Source organism: Taudactylus pleione, unplaced genomic scaffold, assembly GCF_031769625.1.
Source record: "Taudactylus pleione unplaced genomic scaffold, aTauple2 ptg000085l, whole genome shotgun sequence".
NCBI classification, from domain to species: domain Eukaryota; kingdom Metazoa; phylum Chordata; class Amphibia; order Anura; family Myobatrachidae; genus Taudactylus; species Taudactylus pleione.
In genome coordinates this window covers 2,428,991-2,447,209 of record NW_028284487.1, presented here as the reverse complement: position 1 = coordinate 2,447,209, position 18,219 = coordinate 2,428,991, and the positions used below count along the sequence as shown (strand labels likewise).

Genomic DNA, 18,219 nt, shown 5'->3' with positions numbered 1-18,219 from the left:
TGTGTACGGGTCAAGGACAAGGGACGCAGGCGCAAGTCTGATAGACGCGCTGTCGGTGAAATGGCTGTTTCAACTGGCTTACTTGTTCCCTCCGATATCTCTGCTGCCTCGGGTCCTGCGCAAGTTCAAACAGGACGGAGGCACACTGATCCTGGTGGCCCCAGTGTGGCCCAGAAGGCCGTGGTACTCCGATCTGCGGAGCCTGTCCATCGACGCTCCGTACCTCCTACCTCAACGGCGGGACCTGTTGTCTCAGGGGCCCTGTCTTCACCTGGATCTGGGTCGACTATCTTTGATGGCGTGGCTCTTGAGACAGCCGTCCTGAGGTCTTGGAGCTTTTCTAGCTCCGTTATTACCACCATGCTGAGGGCGCGCAAGCCTGCTTCCGCGAGGATCTATCACAGAGTGTGTCACACTTACTTTCAGTGGTGCGAGGCCAGAAACTATGATCACCAGGTGTTCCGGGTTTCGCGTATTCTGGCTTTCCTTCAGTCGGGTTTGGATTTAGGATTACGTCTTTCTTCACTGAAGGTACACGTGTCTGCTCTGTCGGTGTGGTTCCAGCGCAGGATCGCTGCTATGCCGGACGTACACACCTTTTTCCAGGGTGTTTTGAGAATCCAGCCTCCCTTTGTGCCACCTGTGGCCCCGTGGGATTTGGCGGTGGTTCTTCGGGCCTTACAGGGTCCTCCTTTTGAGCCCTTGGAGACAGTGGAGCTCAAGTGGCTAACTTTTAAAACTGTTTTCCTCTTGGCAATTGCTTCTGCCAGGAGGGTTTCAGATTTGGGGGCGCTTTCTTGTCGTCCCCCTTTTCTGATTTTTCATCAGGACAGAGCGGTGCTTCACACTCGTCCTGATTTCCTGCCTAAGGTGGTTTCCAGGTTCCACATTAATCAGGAAATTGTTGTACCATCCTTTCAGTCACCTGATCTTTCGGCTGGGGAGACTTCCTTAGACGTTGTCCGGGCACTCCAGGTTTATGTGGACCGGACTAGTTCTGTGAGGAAGTCGGATTCTTTGTTTATCCTCTTTGGTTTTCACAAGAGGGGTTGGCCTGCCAACAAACAGACTCTAGCCCGTTGGCTTCGTTCTGTTATTATTGAGGCTTATATGCAGGAGGGTTTACCTGTTCCAGCCTCTGTTAAGGCTCATTCCACTCAGTCCGTGGGCCCTTCTTGGGCTGCTAGCCGTGGCGCCTCTGCTGTTCAGCTCTGTAAGGCGGCCACCTGGTCTTCCATTCAGACCTTTTTGAGGTTCTATGCGATTCACACCTTTGCCTCTCAGGATGCATCCTTTGGGCGCCGGGTTCTCCTATCAGCACAGGAGCGTCCCCGCCCTTAGTTGGACTGCTTTGGGACATCCCCAAGGTCACCCTGTGGACCCCTATGGACCCTGAAGTAGAAAACAAGAGATATGGTAAGAACTTACCTTTGTTATCTCTGTTTCTACGAAGTCCATAGGGTCCACAGGGCACCCGCCCTGACGCACCTGGCTTCATATGGGCTCTGTGACTGGTAACCGGTTTTCCGTCTCCCATTTCTGTGAGTATGGTTCTTGTGTGTTCCAGTCTTCCTTCTCTCTGTTTCGTCTCCTCCTCCGGCCTGGGCTGCTTACCAACTGAGGTGCCTGTGGCTCGGGGGCGGGGTATAGGGGAGGTTGGACCCAAGTGCATCCTGGGAGCAGCTAAAAGCTTTAACTCCGTGGTGCTCGAGGATCCAGGATCCAGCTATACCCCAAGGTCACCCTGTGGACCCTATGGACTTCGTAGAAACAGAGATAACAAAGGTAAGTTCTTACCATATCTCTTGTTTTTGTTTTGTTGAAAGTACCAATAAATCTAAAGGTTACATTTTATTTACCGTTTACATTTTTATTCACGTGAATGGGTAGGTAGGGACCCCAGTGCTTTGCTTTGCCCAGTCCCTACAATGCTGTTAAGATGGCCCTGCAACCCGGCAAACTATGTACATTGCTTTGTGATCTGAAAATGAATGGCACGTTCTGCTATAGCAGAGTGAGATAACCTCTCAAGAGCATTAGAGTGAAAGTATGTGATTGCCCCCTATGAGACTATTGTGCAGTACTGCCTGATAACAGGATTACTCTTTGTTCCCTCAGAACCTGCGTTTTGCTGGTGTTGTTGACCTTGAAGCTATGTGTGAGACACCGGAGCGGATCTACGTGGTGATGGAGAGGCTGCATGGTGACATGTTGGAAATGATCCTGTCAAGTGACAAGGGTAGACTTCCTGAAAGGGTCACCAGGTTTATTGTAACTCAGGTAAAATGATGTATTGAAAAAGACAGATTTGAATAGACTGCATGGGAAATAGTGGCTTTTACTTGCTTACCAACTAGGTTTACCTCATAGCATCGTTCAAAAAAAATCACATGACACAACTCATGATAACACCGATTAAGTCACATAATACTGTAACATTATTTTTTTTTACGTATCAAATTTTATTGAAGACATTTAAAAAAAAAAAAACACAGGTCAGTAAATGGGAGGGGGAGAAGGGATGGACAGAAGGCAAAAAAGGGAATGAAGGATGGGAGGGAAAAACTTTATACTACATTCAAGCATGGAAAAAGGGGCGAGGAGAGAACTATTAGGGCGCGCCAACAAGCTGCCACTTCGTTTTGTCAACATTCCTTACATGAATGTCACCACAATGCAAAACAATAGCATAGAATAAAGAATCAGAATAAACAAAAACTACGGCACTAAAAGAGTATTAATAAATAATGTCTGACAGTAAAACATCGCCTACATCAAAGGGATGTATTACCCTCAGACATTATTATTAATAAATTTTTAGCTCCGTAGGTTTTGTTTATTCCGATTCTTTATTCTTTATCCAAAAAAGATGCACTAACATAGGGAATCAATGTAGATGTGTACTAATAGCCCTAATAAAAGTGTTTGGGGTACTTAAGTAGTTTAAATTGCTTCTTATTAGCGTCTTTGCAAAAGTGGTGAAGAATGGCATAAAGCAGTATTTGAAAATGGGTGCAAGCATATTTTAATGTTTCTAAAGTGAACCTGCAATCTCAAAAACACCTGACCCATCCTTGCAGACCCCCAAGAAGTCTATTTCGCTAGTTTTCATGCTTGTAACCCCCACTTTTTACTTTTTCGCCCCAAAAATGAAAGTACTTTTTTGGGGTGTTCTTAGGTTTTATTTTTATTTTTTTGCCCAGATTTGTCCTTTGGGGGGCTGTCCCAAGGGTTCTGGTCATTTCCCCAAGTTTGCACCCCAAAATAAAGATTTGCACTGCTTTTCACATGCTATTCTTTGGAGAAACTTTTTCGCCTATTACAATGCATTGAGTTTCCACTTAGGCGAAATCGTCCTGGAATTGAATATGTAGATAAGTTCCGACCAGGCGAAAAGCAGCAATAGGTGAAAACTTTTCGCCCATTACGGCTTTTCGACCTCTAATTGAATACGGCCCTGAGTGGCTAATGCAGAGCTGAAGGCTAGTCAGTATGCAGAGTGTATTTTGCACTGCGCAAGCTCCGAAACCAAGTGTACGCAGCTATGGTCGATGCAGAATCATAGGCACCTTAGGCGCACTTCCATTTGCTACTAAGACGTAACTGGGCTGTAATGGTGCGTTCTCACATAGACTACGTTCAGTGAGGGTGTGTTGATGGAATTGCAGGCTATGGAGAATTGTGCGTAATCATAAAGACACCTGGGGGTATATTTACTAAGAATCTTGTCTGTCTTGAAACATACTGTGCATCGCTTGGACACGTGACTGTTTTTCCCCATCAAACACACAAATTTACTAAGAATCGTGTATGACTGAATCATGTTTTCCAATGGTCTATGGCATCGTGTTTAATAGTGTGTTAGTTCAGTCGAATTAGTCTGAAATTAATAAACCTGGCTGTGAGCAGCCTGTTGTGCAGAAGCATTGCACATATTAGGGTGATCTATGCAGTGCTTCTGTGTGTTATAGTTAAAAGAAAGGGTTCAACATTTTTTTTTAAAACGGTGTGGGGTCCCCCCTGAAAGCATAACCAGCCCTGGACCTCTGAGCCCGTTCTGGTATAGGAAAATTAGAGAAAAAAACAACGTGGGGTTCCCCCTATTTTCCTATAATCGGGCTGAACCAGCTGGGGTGGTAATGCCACACCCGTGTTTGCCTTTAGTAAACCTCTATTAGAAAATCAGGAAAAACACGACCTGAAAGATACGATTCTTAGTAAATATACCTCCTGTTTTCTGTTGGATCTTTTTGCACCAGGGATAGAGCTGGTGCAAGGGGATACTGATAATGATGATGGCTATGAAACCAAGCAAATGAATGGGGTGGCCAAGCCTGCAAGATGCATACAGCTCAGCATACAGGCAAATTCACGCATTTTGTTTCATGCATACAATGTGGGAGCAATCGCGGCTGACTTGTGTTCACCTGTAAGTGAATTATGTCCTCAAAGATAATATTGGTGGTTTAATCTTTGAGGTTTTGCCAGGAGAATAAACCACCTATTAAGCTTACATAATCACTCACCGTATATACTCAAGACACTTGTTACTCAACTAATCCTTCACTTATAAACGTTGTACCACTAAAAGCAAATCATGTGGATATGAGGAACATTTCATATAAACAAATAGTATAAACCAAATCTTAGTTTAAATGATCCATTAAATACATATATAAACAAATGCTTGAAAATAGAAGAAAATGTTACATTATTTTAATAATGATTTCTAATTGTCTGATTGCATTTTCTCTCTCTAGATATTGATGGCTCTGCGGCACCTTCATTCTAAGAATATTGTTCACTGCGATCTCAAACCAGAAAATGTCCTTTTGGCATCAGAAGATGCATTCCCACAGGTAAGGCCCAGGACAGATAATAAGATTACAACTCACTTAGCTCCTGATTCAGATTTGGGAATACAGTAAGAATGACCAAGTAACTGTGCACCTTGGTAACACCATGCTGCACTGCAGGTGGGGCAGATTTATAATGTGCAGAGAGAGTTAGATTTGGAAGGGAAGTGTCCAAACCGAAATATAAATTACAGTGTAGAAATAAAGCTGTCCAGCGTTTGTGGGCTTCATGCAAAAGCAGCCAGTAATTACCCTGCATGCAAAAAAAATTATGTATTTGTACCCCCTGCATTGCAGCATGGGTTGTCCAACTACACAGTTACTAGCTCTACCTTACTATATTCCCAAATCTGAATTAGGCCCTCAGGGAGGAGGACCTTCCTCATTTCATATCTGACAACCGGAAAGAAGTAATTAGTCTGCATAGATGTTGTGACCTAAGCCATGTCTGTAGTATATAAATGGGGTATTTGTATAGATGTTGTGACCTAAGCCATGTCTGTAGTATATAAATGGGGTATTTGTATAGATGTTGTGACCTAAGCCATATCTGTAGTATATAAATGGGGTATTTGTATAGATGTTGTGACCTAAGCCATATCTGTAGTATATAAATGGGGTATTTGTATAGATGTTGTGACCTAAGCCATATCTGTAGTATATAAATGGGGTATTTGTGTAGATGTTGTGATGTAAGCCATGTCTGTAGTATATAAATGTTGTATTTGTATAGATGTTGTGACCTAAGCCATATCTGTAGTATATAAATGGGGTATTTGTATAGATGTTGTGACCTAAGCCATATCTGTAGTATATAAATGGGGTAATTGTATAGATGTTGTGACCTAAGCCATATCTGTAGGATATAAATGGGGTATTTGTATAGATGTTGTGACCTAAGCCATATCTGTAGTATATAAATGGGGTATTTGTATAGATGTTGTGACCTAAGCCATATCTGTAGTATATAAATGGGGTATTTGTGTAGATGTTGTGATGTAAGCCATGTCTGTAGTATATAAATGTTGTATTTGTATAGATGTTGTGACCTAAGCCATATCTGTAGTATATAAATGGGGTATTTGTATAGATGTTGTGACCTAAGCCATATCTGTAGTATATAAATGGGGTAATTGTATAGATGTTGTGACCTAAGCCATATCTGTAGGATATAAATGGGGTATTTGTATAGATGTTGTGACCTAAGCCATGTCTGTAGTATATAAATGAGGTATTTGTATAGATGTTGTGACCTAAGCCATGTCTGTAGTATATAAATGGGGTATTTGTATAGATGTTGTGACCTAAGCCATATCTGTAGTATATAAATGGGGTATTTGTGTAGATGTTGTGATGTAAGCCATGTCTGTAGTATATAAATGTTGTATTTGTATAGATGTTGTGACCTAAGCCATATCTGTAGTATATAAATGGGGTATTTGTATAGATGTTGTGACCTAAGCCATATCTGTAGTATATAAATGGGGTAATTGTATAGATGTTGTGACCTAAGCCATATCTGTAGGATATAAATGGGGTATTTGTATAGATGTTGTGACCTAAGCCATGTCTGTAGTATATAAATTAGGTATTTGTATAGATGTTGTGACCTAAGCCATGTCTGTAGTATATAAATGGGGTATTTGTATAGATGTTGTGATGTAAGCCATATCTGTACTGTAGTATATAAATGGGGTATTTGTATAGATGTTGTGACCTAAGCCATGTCTGTAGTATATAAATGGGGTATTTGTATAGATGTTGTGACCTAAGCCATATCTGTAGTATATAAATGGGGTAATTGTATAGATGTTGTGACCTAAGCCATGTCTGTAGTATATAAGTGGGGTATTTGTATAGATGTTGTGATGTAAGCCATATCTGTAGTATATAAATGGGGTATTTGTATATATGTTGTGACCTAAGTCATATTTGTAGTATATAAATGGGGTATTTGTATAGATGTTGTGATGTAAGCCATGTCTGTAGTATATAAATGGGGTATTTGTATAGATGTTGTGACCTAAGCCTTGTCTGTAGTATATAAATGGGGTATTTGTATAGATGTTGTGACCTAAGCCATGTCTGTAGTATATAAGTTGGGTATTTGTATAGATGTTGTGATGTAAGCCATATCTGTAGTATATAAATGGGGTATTTGTATAGATGTTGTGACCTAAGCCATATCTGTAGGATATAAATGGGGTATTTGTATAGATGTTGTGATGTAAGCCATGTCTGTAGTATATAAATGTTGTATTTGTATAGATGTTGTGACCTAAGCCATGTCTGTAGTATATAAATGTTGTATTTGTATAGATGTTGTGACCTAAGCCATGTCTGTAGTATATAAATGTTGTATTTGTATAGATGTTGTGACCTAAGCCATGTCTGTAGTATATAAATGGGGTTATTTGTATAAATGTTGTGACCTAAGCCATGTCTGTAGTATATAAATGGGGTATTTGTATAGAGGTTGTGACCTAAGCCATGTCTGTAGTATATAAATGGGGTATTTGTATAAATGTTGTGACCTAAGCCATGTCTGTAGTACAGTATATAAATGGGGTATTTGTATAGATCTTGTGATGTAAGCCATGTCTGTAGTATATAAATGGGGTATTTGTATAGATGTTGTAACCTAAGCCATGTCTGTAGTACAGTATATAAATGGGGTATTTGTATAGATGTTGTGATGTAAGCCATGTCTGTAGTATTTAAATGGGGTATTTGTATAGATGTTGTGACCTAAGCCATGTCTGTTGTATATACATTTTTGTATAGATGTTGTGACCTAAGCCATGTCTATAGTATATAAATGGGGTATTTGTATAGATGTTGTGACCTAAGCCATGTCTGTAGTATATAAATGGAGTTTTTGTATAGATGTTGTGATGTAAGCCATGTCTGTAGTACAGTATATAAATGGGGTATTTGTATAGATGTGATGTAAGCCATATCTGTGGTATATAAATGGGGTATTTGTATAGATGTTGTGATGTAAGCCATATCTGTAGTATATAAATGGGGTATTTGTATAGATGTTGTGATGTAAGCCATATCTGTAGTATATAAATGGGGTATTTGTATAGATGTTGTGACTTAAGCCATATCTGTAGTATATAAATGGGGTATTTGTTAAGATGTTGTGATGTAAGCCATATCTGTAGTATATAAATGGGGTATTTGTATAGATGTTGTGACCTAAGCCATATCTGTAGTATATAAATGGGGTATTTGTATAGATGTTGTGACCTAAGCCATGTCTGTAGTATATAAATGGGGTATTTGTATAGATGTTGTGACCTAAGCCATATCTGTAGTATATAAATGGGGTATTTGTATAGATGTTGTGATGTAAGCCATGTCTGTAGTATATAAATGGGGTATTTGTATAGATGTTGTGACTTAAGCCATATCTGTAGTATATAAATGGGATATTTGTATAGATGTTGTGACCTAAGCCATGTCTGTAGTATATAAATGGGGTATTTGTATAGATGTTGTGATGTAAGCCATATCTGTAGTATATAAATGGGGTATTTGTATAGATGTTATGATGTAAGCCATATCTGTAGTATATAAATGGGGTATTTGTATAGATGTTGTGATGTAAGCCATATCTGTAGTATATAAATGGGGTATTTGTATAGATGTTGTGATGTAAGCCATATCTGTAGTATATAAATGGGGTATTTGTATAGATGTTGTGACGTAAGCCATATCTGTAGTATATAAATGGGGTATTTGTATAGATGTTGTGACCTAAGCCATGTCTGTAGTATATAAATGGGGTATTTGTTAAGTATGAAATTATGTTTGTGAATCAGCTACTAGAAGAGAAATTAAAAACTTTAAGTCACTTATATGTTGGACCAAATGTGGAAGATATTTGAGGTGATGTTTTCCCTTATGATAGATGCAGGTATATATATATATACACAATGGAGGTATAGATGGATCAAGAACTTAGGGTCTGATTCAGGTCTGGACTGTATTTTGTGTATTAACGCAATTTTTCGATTATTGAAAAACTCAACATGCGCAGGACCCATTCTGCGCATCATATCAGATGTTTTTCAACCTACCACCTCAGTCAGGACTAATCGGGACCCTTGCCCAATTGGATACAATTGGGAGCTATGCAATGTGTTTATGTTATGAATGCATACAGATTGTTATTATTATTATACTTTATTTGTATGGCGCCACAAGGGGTCAGCAGTGCCTTACAAGAAAGCAGTGCCTTACAGTACAAAACAATGCAGGACAAGGACATGGTTTATAAACATTGCTGCATCTGCGGTCATATCACTCAAATAAGCAGCAGGGCAGCAACAAAGGGTTAGGTGCCGTTGTAGGGAGTATATGCTATTACCAGTGAGCTCACCCTGCACACCTAGACACATTTCTACCATGTGATAAAAACATTCAAATATGCAAACATTGTATAAATATGAAAGAATCCTGATGCCCCCTCACTCTTATGATTAATATAAGACATAAAGGTTAAACTGATCCGTGTTTTACAAGAAAATATGTGGTACTATATGTTGCTATAGTGGTAATAGGATGAACGTTAAAGTGATGTTTTCATTCATATCATTTTGTTCATTTCCAGCTGTACCCACAGAAATACAAAACGTGTTACAGGGGGAGTGCAGAATGTTGTCAGTCTTGTCACATGCTGTCTATGATGTGCAAAGCAGTCTGTCAGGTGCATGTGTGCTATCAGAAATGTGTTGCACAGACTTATATTTTATGGTTTATGGGCTGTAAATTACCATCATTTTATAATCTTAGTTGTAACTTTATGTAAGTGTATGTCACTGATCTCTTCTATTCCCTCTTTATTTTCTTTGATCCAAGATAAAACTATGTGATTTCGGCTTTGCTCGCATCATCGGTGAAAGGTCTTTCCGGAGGTCAGTCGTTGGGACTCCCGCATACTTGGCTCCTGAAGTTTTGAGGAACAGCGGCTACAATCGTTCCCTGGACATGTGGTCAGTCGGTGTAATCATCTATGTCAGCCTTAGTGGCACCTTTCCCTTTAATGAGGATGAAGATATAAATGATCAGATCCGGAATGCAGCTTTTATGTATCCAAAGAACCCATGGAATGAAGTTTCAAATGATGGTGAGAAAACCCATTTGGATCCTTGGAGATTCCGACATACAGGTCTAAACTGCACATAATTACCTGTCATGTTAGCTTTCATTAGTCCAACTTGCACTGGCAAATAAAACCTTATTGCTTACCATGGATTATAATACAACTCTGCTACCTAATATTTGTTACAAAATATGCTTTTATATTCATAGTACAATGAATGCCATTTGCTAATGACTAATATTTATTTTCTCCCTAGCAATTGCCCTTATTAACAGTTTGTTACAAGTGCAAATCAGAAGAAGATTCAGCGTTGACAAGGCTTTAAGTCACCCATGGATGCAGGTATGTGTCTGCGTCTGCTAATATTTCACCATTGTGAAGGAATAAGCCTGAAACAATACTTTGTTTGATTAGGTACTGCGTTGGGTTGTTCTATAAGAAGCCAAATGCATTGAAAGATGACATAATGGATAAATGGAATAGATGGAAAGCTAGTGATTATTTAATGTAAGCGCATGCATTTGCCGTTAGATAACAATGCAGGCCTGATAGAAAAGTATGACTGACTAACTTGAAACTTAGGTCTAAATAGCTTGTGTGGCATCTTTACACAAACAAATCATGGGAGCCGTGCCAGGGCCCGTGTCTGCGTCTTTCCAAGCAGCTTCACTGGCCCCGGAAGTGTGAATTTCACAGCCATCCAGGAATAACCTGAGGGTTACTAATATGGACGATGTGCGGCTGCATCCTCTGACGCAGCAGCGGATCACAGAAGCCGTCAGAAGGCGTCTATGTATAGAAGCGGCCTCCTGCTGCAGTAACATAATTTCGCAGTAGCGGCAACGACAACCGTCACAGCTGCTACTGCATAGGGTACATCTCTCAATCAGGTGCAATGTCCTTGTAACTTCAGCAAATTGGATCCTGGTCTTTGCAGAGTCAGCAGGCAATAAGCTTTAGACAGGTCAAGGTAGCCTCAAAAATAGAAACTCACAATAGTGTAGTATGTGCATGCAATAATACTGGTGCAGGTTAATAATGACTTATATCCTTACCAGAAAATAGAAAGATCTGTGCTAAATCATCCAAAGTAGATTTTCCAGGTATCTGATCTGCCATGATATAACCTCAGATAATGACAACAAATGTATATAGCTCTTATTAGCCCTCTCTGTACTTAGTTTTGTGGGTTCAGGATATACGTGAAAATGTGTAGAAGCTGCTATCTTGGCCTATAAAACCATGCTCATCTCCATAAACTAGGTCACAACACTTTTGTCATTTGCAAATAACCCTCACTTAATATCAATGAAGAAATAAGAAACATTCTGCAGCCACAGTAACAGGCAGGGTCACAGTTCTGCTCACTCACCCAAATCTTCTCTCCATGGTGACTCATCCACAGCTTGCTCCATGCGGCTGATACTTACACAGGTGCTGTATATCTTAGCACTTTCAGGAACCCAAACCAATTCTAGCCAATCAGTGTACAGTCATTGGGCACCCAATACATCTTATTTTACACAGCTCATTCCTCTGTAAGTTCCCCTGAAGCATGGTAGTCACCCTAGTCTGCAGAAGAATTAATGTGACTATATTGTTTCTAACTTCAGCCTAAACCATAGAAATCTGCTAACTGTAAACTTCATTTTAAGCATCACTCTGCTTATCTTTATTTCACATCAGGACTTTCAGACTTGGCTGGACCTACGGGAGTTAGAGACCAGAGTTGGACAACGATACATCACCCATGAAAGCGATGATGCACGTTGGCAGATATTTGCGGGGGAATGTGGCATTGAATACCCTCAGCACTTTGTCATGGGACCTCAGTATGATGAGACTGAAGAAGAAGATGAAGAGTAAATGTTTAATGTAACCGTGTATGTGCAGACCTCTACCTGGCTGCGCCAAAGACCTTGCATTGCACGCAATATATTAAGGACTTAGTAAAGCACAATTGTCTGTCTCTCCCAGGCACAAAGAAGTGCCAAGAAGTCTGACTAAACGCTGAGCCATAGTGGAAAGCAAGACTATGCATCTGACATTTGTGCACCAACAAGAAAATGAAGCGTTCATATGTTTTATATACGATATGTATATATATATATATATATATATATATATATATATATATATATATATATATATATATATATATACACAGTATCTTATATGGCAGAAAGCATATGGAATTCCTATGTGCAATCCTAACAGAGGTTTATATTCAATACAGCTGATTTCATAGTGTAGACCCAAGAAACAATCTGTGTAACCAGTCAAATTTTATCTAGCCTCTTATACTTATTTCCTATATTATATTTTTCTTTAAAAACAGATATTTTGAGATTATGCTCATGAACAAGAGATTATTTATCTTTCAATTGTGTAACGTGGTTTGTGACATACTGCTGTACGCTATAGCTGTAATCATTTATATAATGAACATATGTGGGACACAGATTGCAAGGTTGATGTAAGGTCAGGTACAGTATCATTTAGGCAGCTGCAGCACCAAATTAGAGGCAAGAAGAATATCTAATATCCGGCTGCAGACTTGCCAGAAACACAACGTTCTCTTTAAGTGGCATTAGAAGATATATTTAAGAATACAAATGATCAGGCAATACTATCACCTGTTTTAGGCATCCCTCGCTTTCTCTCCCAGATCAAAATTGATGAAGAAAATTGGTATCGCAAGACTCTATATCAAGCATTAACCAGCCGGATTCCCTCCAATGTTTTTAAATGTATTCAATATTTCAAATTTTGCAACGCCCAGCTCCAGGAGGGGCTTCGCTATAGCCCAATTTAAACATTATTACCTTGCAGTGCTGCTGGCTCAGTGTGTTCTCCGGAATAATACTTTCTCATCCAGAGTCTGGTCCTCAATTGAGGTCGAAGGCTTGGTACTTGCCTCAGCTTCCTCCCTTCATTGGCTCCCACAAAGTTTACGTAGAAAGTTGTAGCCCTTTAGCCAGTAGTTTCTCACTCATTGGTTATCTTGGACAGTTCTATATAATAATCCGTGCTTTCCTCCAGGGTGAAAATCGTTGAAGTTTTCCGTATGGTTGGAAATAACATTAAATACCTTAATGACCTAATTTTCCACCAACTTGCCCCTTTTCAAACAGAGTATTTAACAGAAGAAAAAGTAAGGCTATTCTTGGGGCACACTTATATATGAATTCTTAATAATGGAGTAAAATATAACTTTTAATAATAATAATAAAAAACATATCAGGTACATACAAAATTATTGGCGAAAATATTATAGACAATTTCTGCAAAGTACCCCACACACCAAAATATGGGTTACAATGAATGTGCTTAAATATAGAATTATGCAACAGATACCATCGAGATTGGTATATAGGCTACACAGTATGCAATCCTATGATCCCCATTAAACAGTACAATATATGTCTACAGAACCTGGTATTCTTGAGTGGTCCCCCACATCAATACTAACCAGGCCTATCACTGGATTGCTTCCAGGATCAGACGAGTTTGGGCATAATCAGTGAAGTATGACTGTAGACCATCGCTACTGAAAATATATGGGGATTCACCCTATGCACATGGTCTGAGCCTATTATAAAATGTAGGACTATTCTCAACAGAGAGGTCCAATTGATAATTCGTTGCTGTCAAGACAGGTGATGCATAGGCATACCCTACTTGTGATGCAATCAATTTGGCATATATAACATAAGCATATACAGATTGTAACTTATAGAGAACATCACATAGGTAACTATATCACAGATTATACTAGGTTCCAAGTGTACATAATAAATTGGAACTCTACATTAATGACAAACAAAGTAACAGAGCCTGACAAAACACATAAAGTACACATGTACTAGAAGCAATCACCACATAAACATGGGACATCAATATTATAAAGATTGGAAATATATATATATTATTAATAATTGTGATAATTGCATAAAACCTTCCTTGTCCAGATAAATCCCCTATAGTTAAACAATATCTGTAAATATTTCTGCCTCAACTGAGAATGCCAAAAAATTCCATGTTTGTACTGCAGTAAGGCAGAATAGCATACAACCTCAATGTCCTAATACATGCCACACAAAAAAATCCCAAAGGATGCAAAGAAAGTGGCAGCCATAGATGGAAAGCGAGCTATGTCACAGGAGTAAGTTGTATACAAATTCAAAATAGCAAATGGGGGATAACCAATGAAAAGGAGAAATTAAATATGAGACAGGCTAAGACTTCATAGGTCTAACCGGCTGACCAGACATAGTAATCTGTCAGCCTTTATACGTTACCAGTGTGGGGTAAAGGGAAGCCCAGTCCGTGCACTGAGGTGATCAAGCCTCGATGCGGGCGAAACGCGCGTCCTCTTTCTCTACATGACAGTCTGCTGATATTCAGGACAACCCAGCCAGTGCACTACTACTAAATGCCTTATCCTTATAATACATGATGTGCTAAGTTCCACTGGTTTGTCTTCCGAAGACTCTCACAAACTTGCTTGGGAAGCATGGGGAAGACTGGAGGAGAAATGAGAAGAAACACAGCTACAAGCTCCATTTGCATTCAAATAAAATGGCTATAACACAAAAATAGGGGCCTATTTATCATGAGCAGCCCCTTTTTGCTGATATGTAACATTATTTTGTCAGTGCTACAAAAATTTTTTACTATAACATCAAAAAAAGTGTAATGATACTCAGCTATCCAAGGAATAATGGCCTGCAGCAGTAAGGATTACCCTACCACTGTGCCAGGCCAGTCTTGCTAGATTTGGAATTTATGTTACACTATAGGGGAAATTTTTTCAAAAAAAGTAAAAATAGATCATTATAATAAAAAAAGCAGTTAAAATATAACATTTTCATACATTAAAAAAATGCTTCAGACAAGGAATGTGAATTTATTACATCTTCATCTGTTAATAGAATAGCTATTGTATCAAGATAATATAACATGGAGAGACCTTTGCTGGCTAAACCTAGTCAATCCCCAACATTGGGCTGATTCTAAATTAGGACAGGGAGGTGGCTGCGGCAAGCAGGTGTCATAGCCGCATCATAGTAATCACTGGAGGCATCTGCCGTGTGCATGGCAGTGGAATACTTTCCAACCTCCTGCAAATCTGCATACAAATTCTAATCACAGGGTTATGTAACAGTTTCTATAATCAGGACTGTCCTGCTGAAATTATGCATGCACACTGGGGGAGGGCGGAGAAGTACATAGCTATACAATTAAAGGAGCAGGGGAAGAAGCAGGAATTGAGCAACTAATAGAGTAGCAGAGGTTAGAAGGATTTGCATGTGCATAGAAAGAGCTGCATTCACTGTGCAGTGGCCATTAGTGATGGCCATCAGAAGGTTGTCCATCGCTGGTGCCATTGGTGCTTATCATTGGTAGTATGAATCCATTGATGAGAAACCATTGATTGTTTCACACATCGATAGTCATCCCTGCTTTTGCTGTATGGCGTGCCAATCAGGGAAGGGGCATTGCTTAGCAGGGCATTGAGGGCCATGGCTTAGCTCTGCTCCTTGCACTGGCTAAAAAAAATAATTTGTGTATCTATCATCAATGGTAAAACTATTGACCATCGAAGGCAAAACATTGATGGTTTGCTAACCATTGGTGACCGCATATTATTAGCTCTTTATAGCGACAGGCAGAATGTAGCCCTTTGCGCATTCAGAATAGAGACAGTCCTGTTGGTGCCCCATCATTTCTGAGCCTCCAATCATTAGTTAGGCTGTGTAATGGGGTATAGTTACGGTGGGGCATGTAGGCAAAGTATTTATTGTGTGGGTTTAGGCGATTTGGTAGATAAAGGGGACATTTTATTGACATTTGTATTGATATTACCTATAAAACAGTATTGATATTACCTATATAACATTGCAAACAACTGTCGTTTAATTCATTCATATGACCGTACTTTAGAGAAACCGTACAGAAACATTCACTTACTATCATTATATTTAAGTTGCCATTCCTTTAAGAAAATTGGAGCTGCCATTCCTTTTGGTTTGCCCCAGAATGCCCACAATGCAATAAAATGCCATAACAGCACGCCTTTATTGTCTCAGTTTGTGATTGAGAAGCACAGTCTCAGAAATGTCTTGAAAATGTATTTGGCGGTCCTGGAAGGTGTCTGACGCACCAAGTGGTATTACAGCATCTGTAGCCGCTCGAAGTGGCAGTTCCATTCCTTGAATATTCAGGCACAGGCTTGTACACAGGGGCTGATACTAGCTTTAGAATATAGTTGCAGATGCAACTAGGGCAAAAGATGCTAAAGCGTTTGCAGCGGCTGCAACTCAGAATCAGCCCCTTAGTGCTGCTTGTTAGGGAGAATAGACGATGTTATTGAACCTTACTAAGGGCAGTTCAGGAATCCACAAATCTCTCCCGGAGTCTGCAGGTGACCTAATCCCAGACCCAGATGTATGTTCCCAGCGGTCTCTCCCAGTGGTGGCTCTAGGGGCGGGCAAGCAGGATGCTGCGGCTTGGGGGCGTGGCCGCAGTCACTCCACTGACGCTGTCTAACGGCGCCTGCCACCACCGCCATACTTACAAACTGTGCTGCAGCAGGACTCAGGAAGCAGCTCCACTCTCCCACAAGCCCCGTGCACCACTTCCTGTCGGCTGCAGCCTGCACAGGAGAGAGGAAGTTCTGGAGAGGATGGAGTCTGGACTCTGCATACAGAGCAGCAGCAGCTACACAGCAGAAGGTAAGTGCTGCTGTTACTCCTGGGGAGGAGAGTTGGGGGAAGCAAAATATATAGGGACTCCAGTCTTACATCAGCTGGAGGAAAACAGGTAGTCTAAAGCTGTGTATCCACTAGCAGATAGTGGAATCACAGCATGATTGCAACATTGTAATCGTATAGTCCTTCCTCCCCTCTCCTGCAGTGCCTACAGTGAATGATATGTTGTTCAGTGCAGGCACCCTCCCTCATCCCTGAACATGGCCAATCTGTCGTTATTGGCAGATTGACCAGCATGTTCAGGCAATGATTGATGTTGGAAACGACCAGTGGGAGCGTGCATCTTTGGTCGTTTGACATTTTCATGCCCAATTAATGAACAATTGAACGATAACGTTATCGTTCAATCGCTCATTTTAATCGGCAAGTGGATACGCGGCTTAAGGCTGAAATAGTGTGACGAGATAACCGCTCCATGCTACCCTCTGCCTTCCTCTGTCACCCTTTGCCTATTCCTGTCTCCCTCTGCCTTCCACTGTCAGCCTCTACCTTCCTCTGTCATACACTGTCTCTCCCTGTCATCCGCTGCATCTTCAAGTCACCCAGTGACTATCCAGTCACTCACTGCCTCTCACTATCTGCTCCTCCCCCCCAGTCACACATTACCTCTTCCTGCCACCTTATCCCTGTCACCGTCTACCACTCCGCAGGGCATGCCCCCTAGAGTGATGAAAAGGGGGCGTTTCATGAAACCACACTCCCTTTTCAGTAGCATGTGTGCTGAAGAAAGTCCTCTCTAGGTTTTTGGGGGTACACTAAAGAATACTTTCATCCTGAGCTCCACAAGGTCTAGAACCAGCCAAGGTCTCAACACTGCTGTCGCTGAAAGCCCTGCTTCTCCGTGAGGAGACTGTGGGTCTTATTATGGAGTCAGTCGCACGCGGAATCGCAAAATAAGCTTGTATATCCATTAGCATCTTTGAGACTGATTAGAATAAGTCGCATGTGCAAATCTCAAGCTGTATCTTACTCACCTTGCCCACGACTCCCTCCCTGTGATGTACCTACTGTATATCATACTCACTGACTTTTATTATCTCCTATCCAGGAGATGCCCCTAGAGGAGACACAGCTGGGCACTTCAGGGGGATGGCCCGGGTTCTTATGTCAATAAAGTTTACACAACTGACTTCCAAAGGAAAATTAAAGAATTTAAGAGGAAATTAACATCCTGCTCATGTTGTAGATAGCACAGTAGTACTTGAAGCAGCCATATAAGGATATTTTTAAAAGTATATTAAATCCAAAAATGTTCATAAACAATACACTATTTACACAGGGAGTCGCCCCTGTCAGCTACGTTTTCACTGTTAAATATGTTCCAACTCCTTTCCCCCATCAGAGAACACTCATCAGCTACGTTTTCTCTGTTCTATATGTTCCTCCTCCACCTTTCCCCCCATCAGAGAACACTCATCAGCTACGTTTTCTCTGTTCTATATGTTCCTCCTCCTCCTTTCCCCCATCAGAGAACGCT

General features: G+C 40.5%; 1 protein-coding gene across 3 annotated transcripts in view; it reads left to right on the top strand.

The window, feature by feature from the left end:
- Nucleotides 1–12,353, top strand: part of LOC148529651 (serine/threonine-protein kinase D3-like) — a 190,212-nt gene extending 177,859 nt beyond the window's left edge. For all 3 annotated transcript variants that reach the window (XM_088468305.1, XM_088468304.1, XM_088468303.1), the window contains exons 15-19: nucleotides 2,119–2,280; nucleotides 4,761–4,859; nucleotides 9,726–9,993; nucleotides 10,226–10,311; nucleotides 11,656–12,353. In XM_088468305.1, the coding sequence (XP_088324431.1) occupies nucleotides 2,119–2,280; nucleotides 4,761–4,859; nucleotides 9,726–9,993; nucleotides 10,226–10,311; nucleotides 11,656–11,835 (795 nt within the window). In that variant the 3' untranslated portion in view covers nucleotides 11,836–12,353. The remainder of the gene's footprint in view (nucleotides 1–2,118; nucleotides 2,281–4,760; nucleotides 4,860–9,725; nucleotides 9,994–10,225; nucleotides 10,312–11,655) is intronic.
- Nucleotides 12,354–18,219: the final 5,866 nt, after the last annotated feature.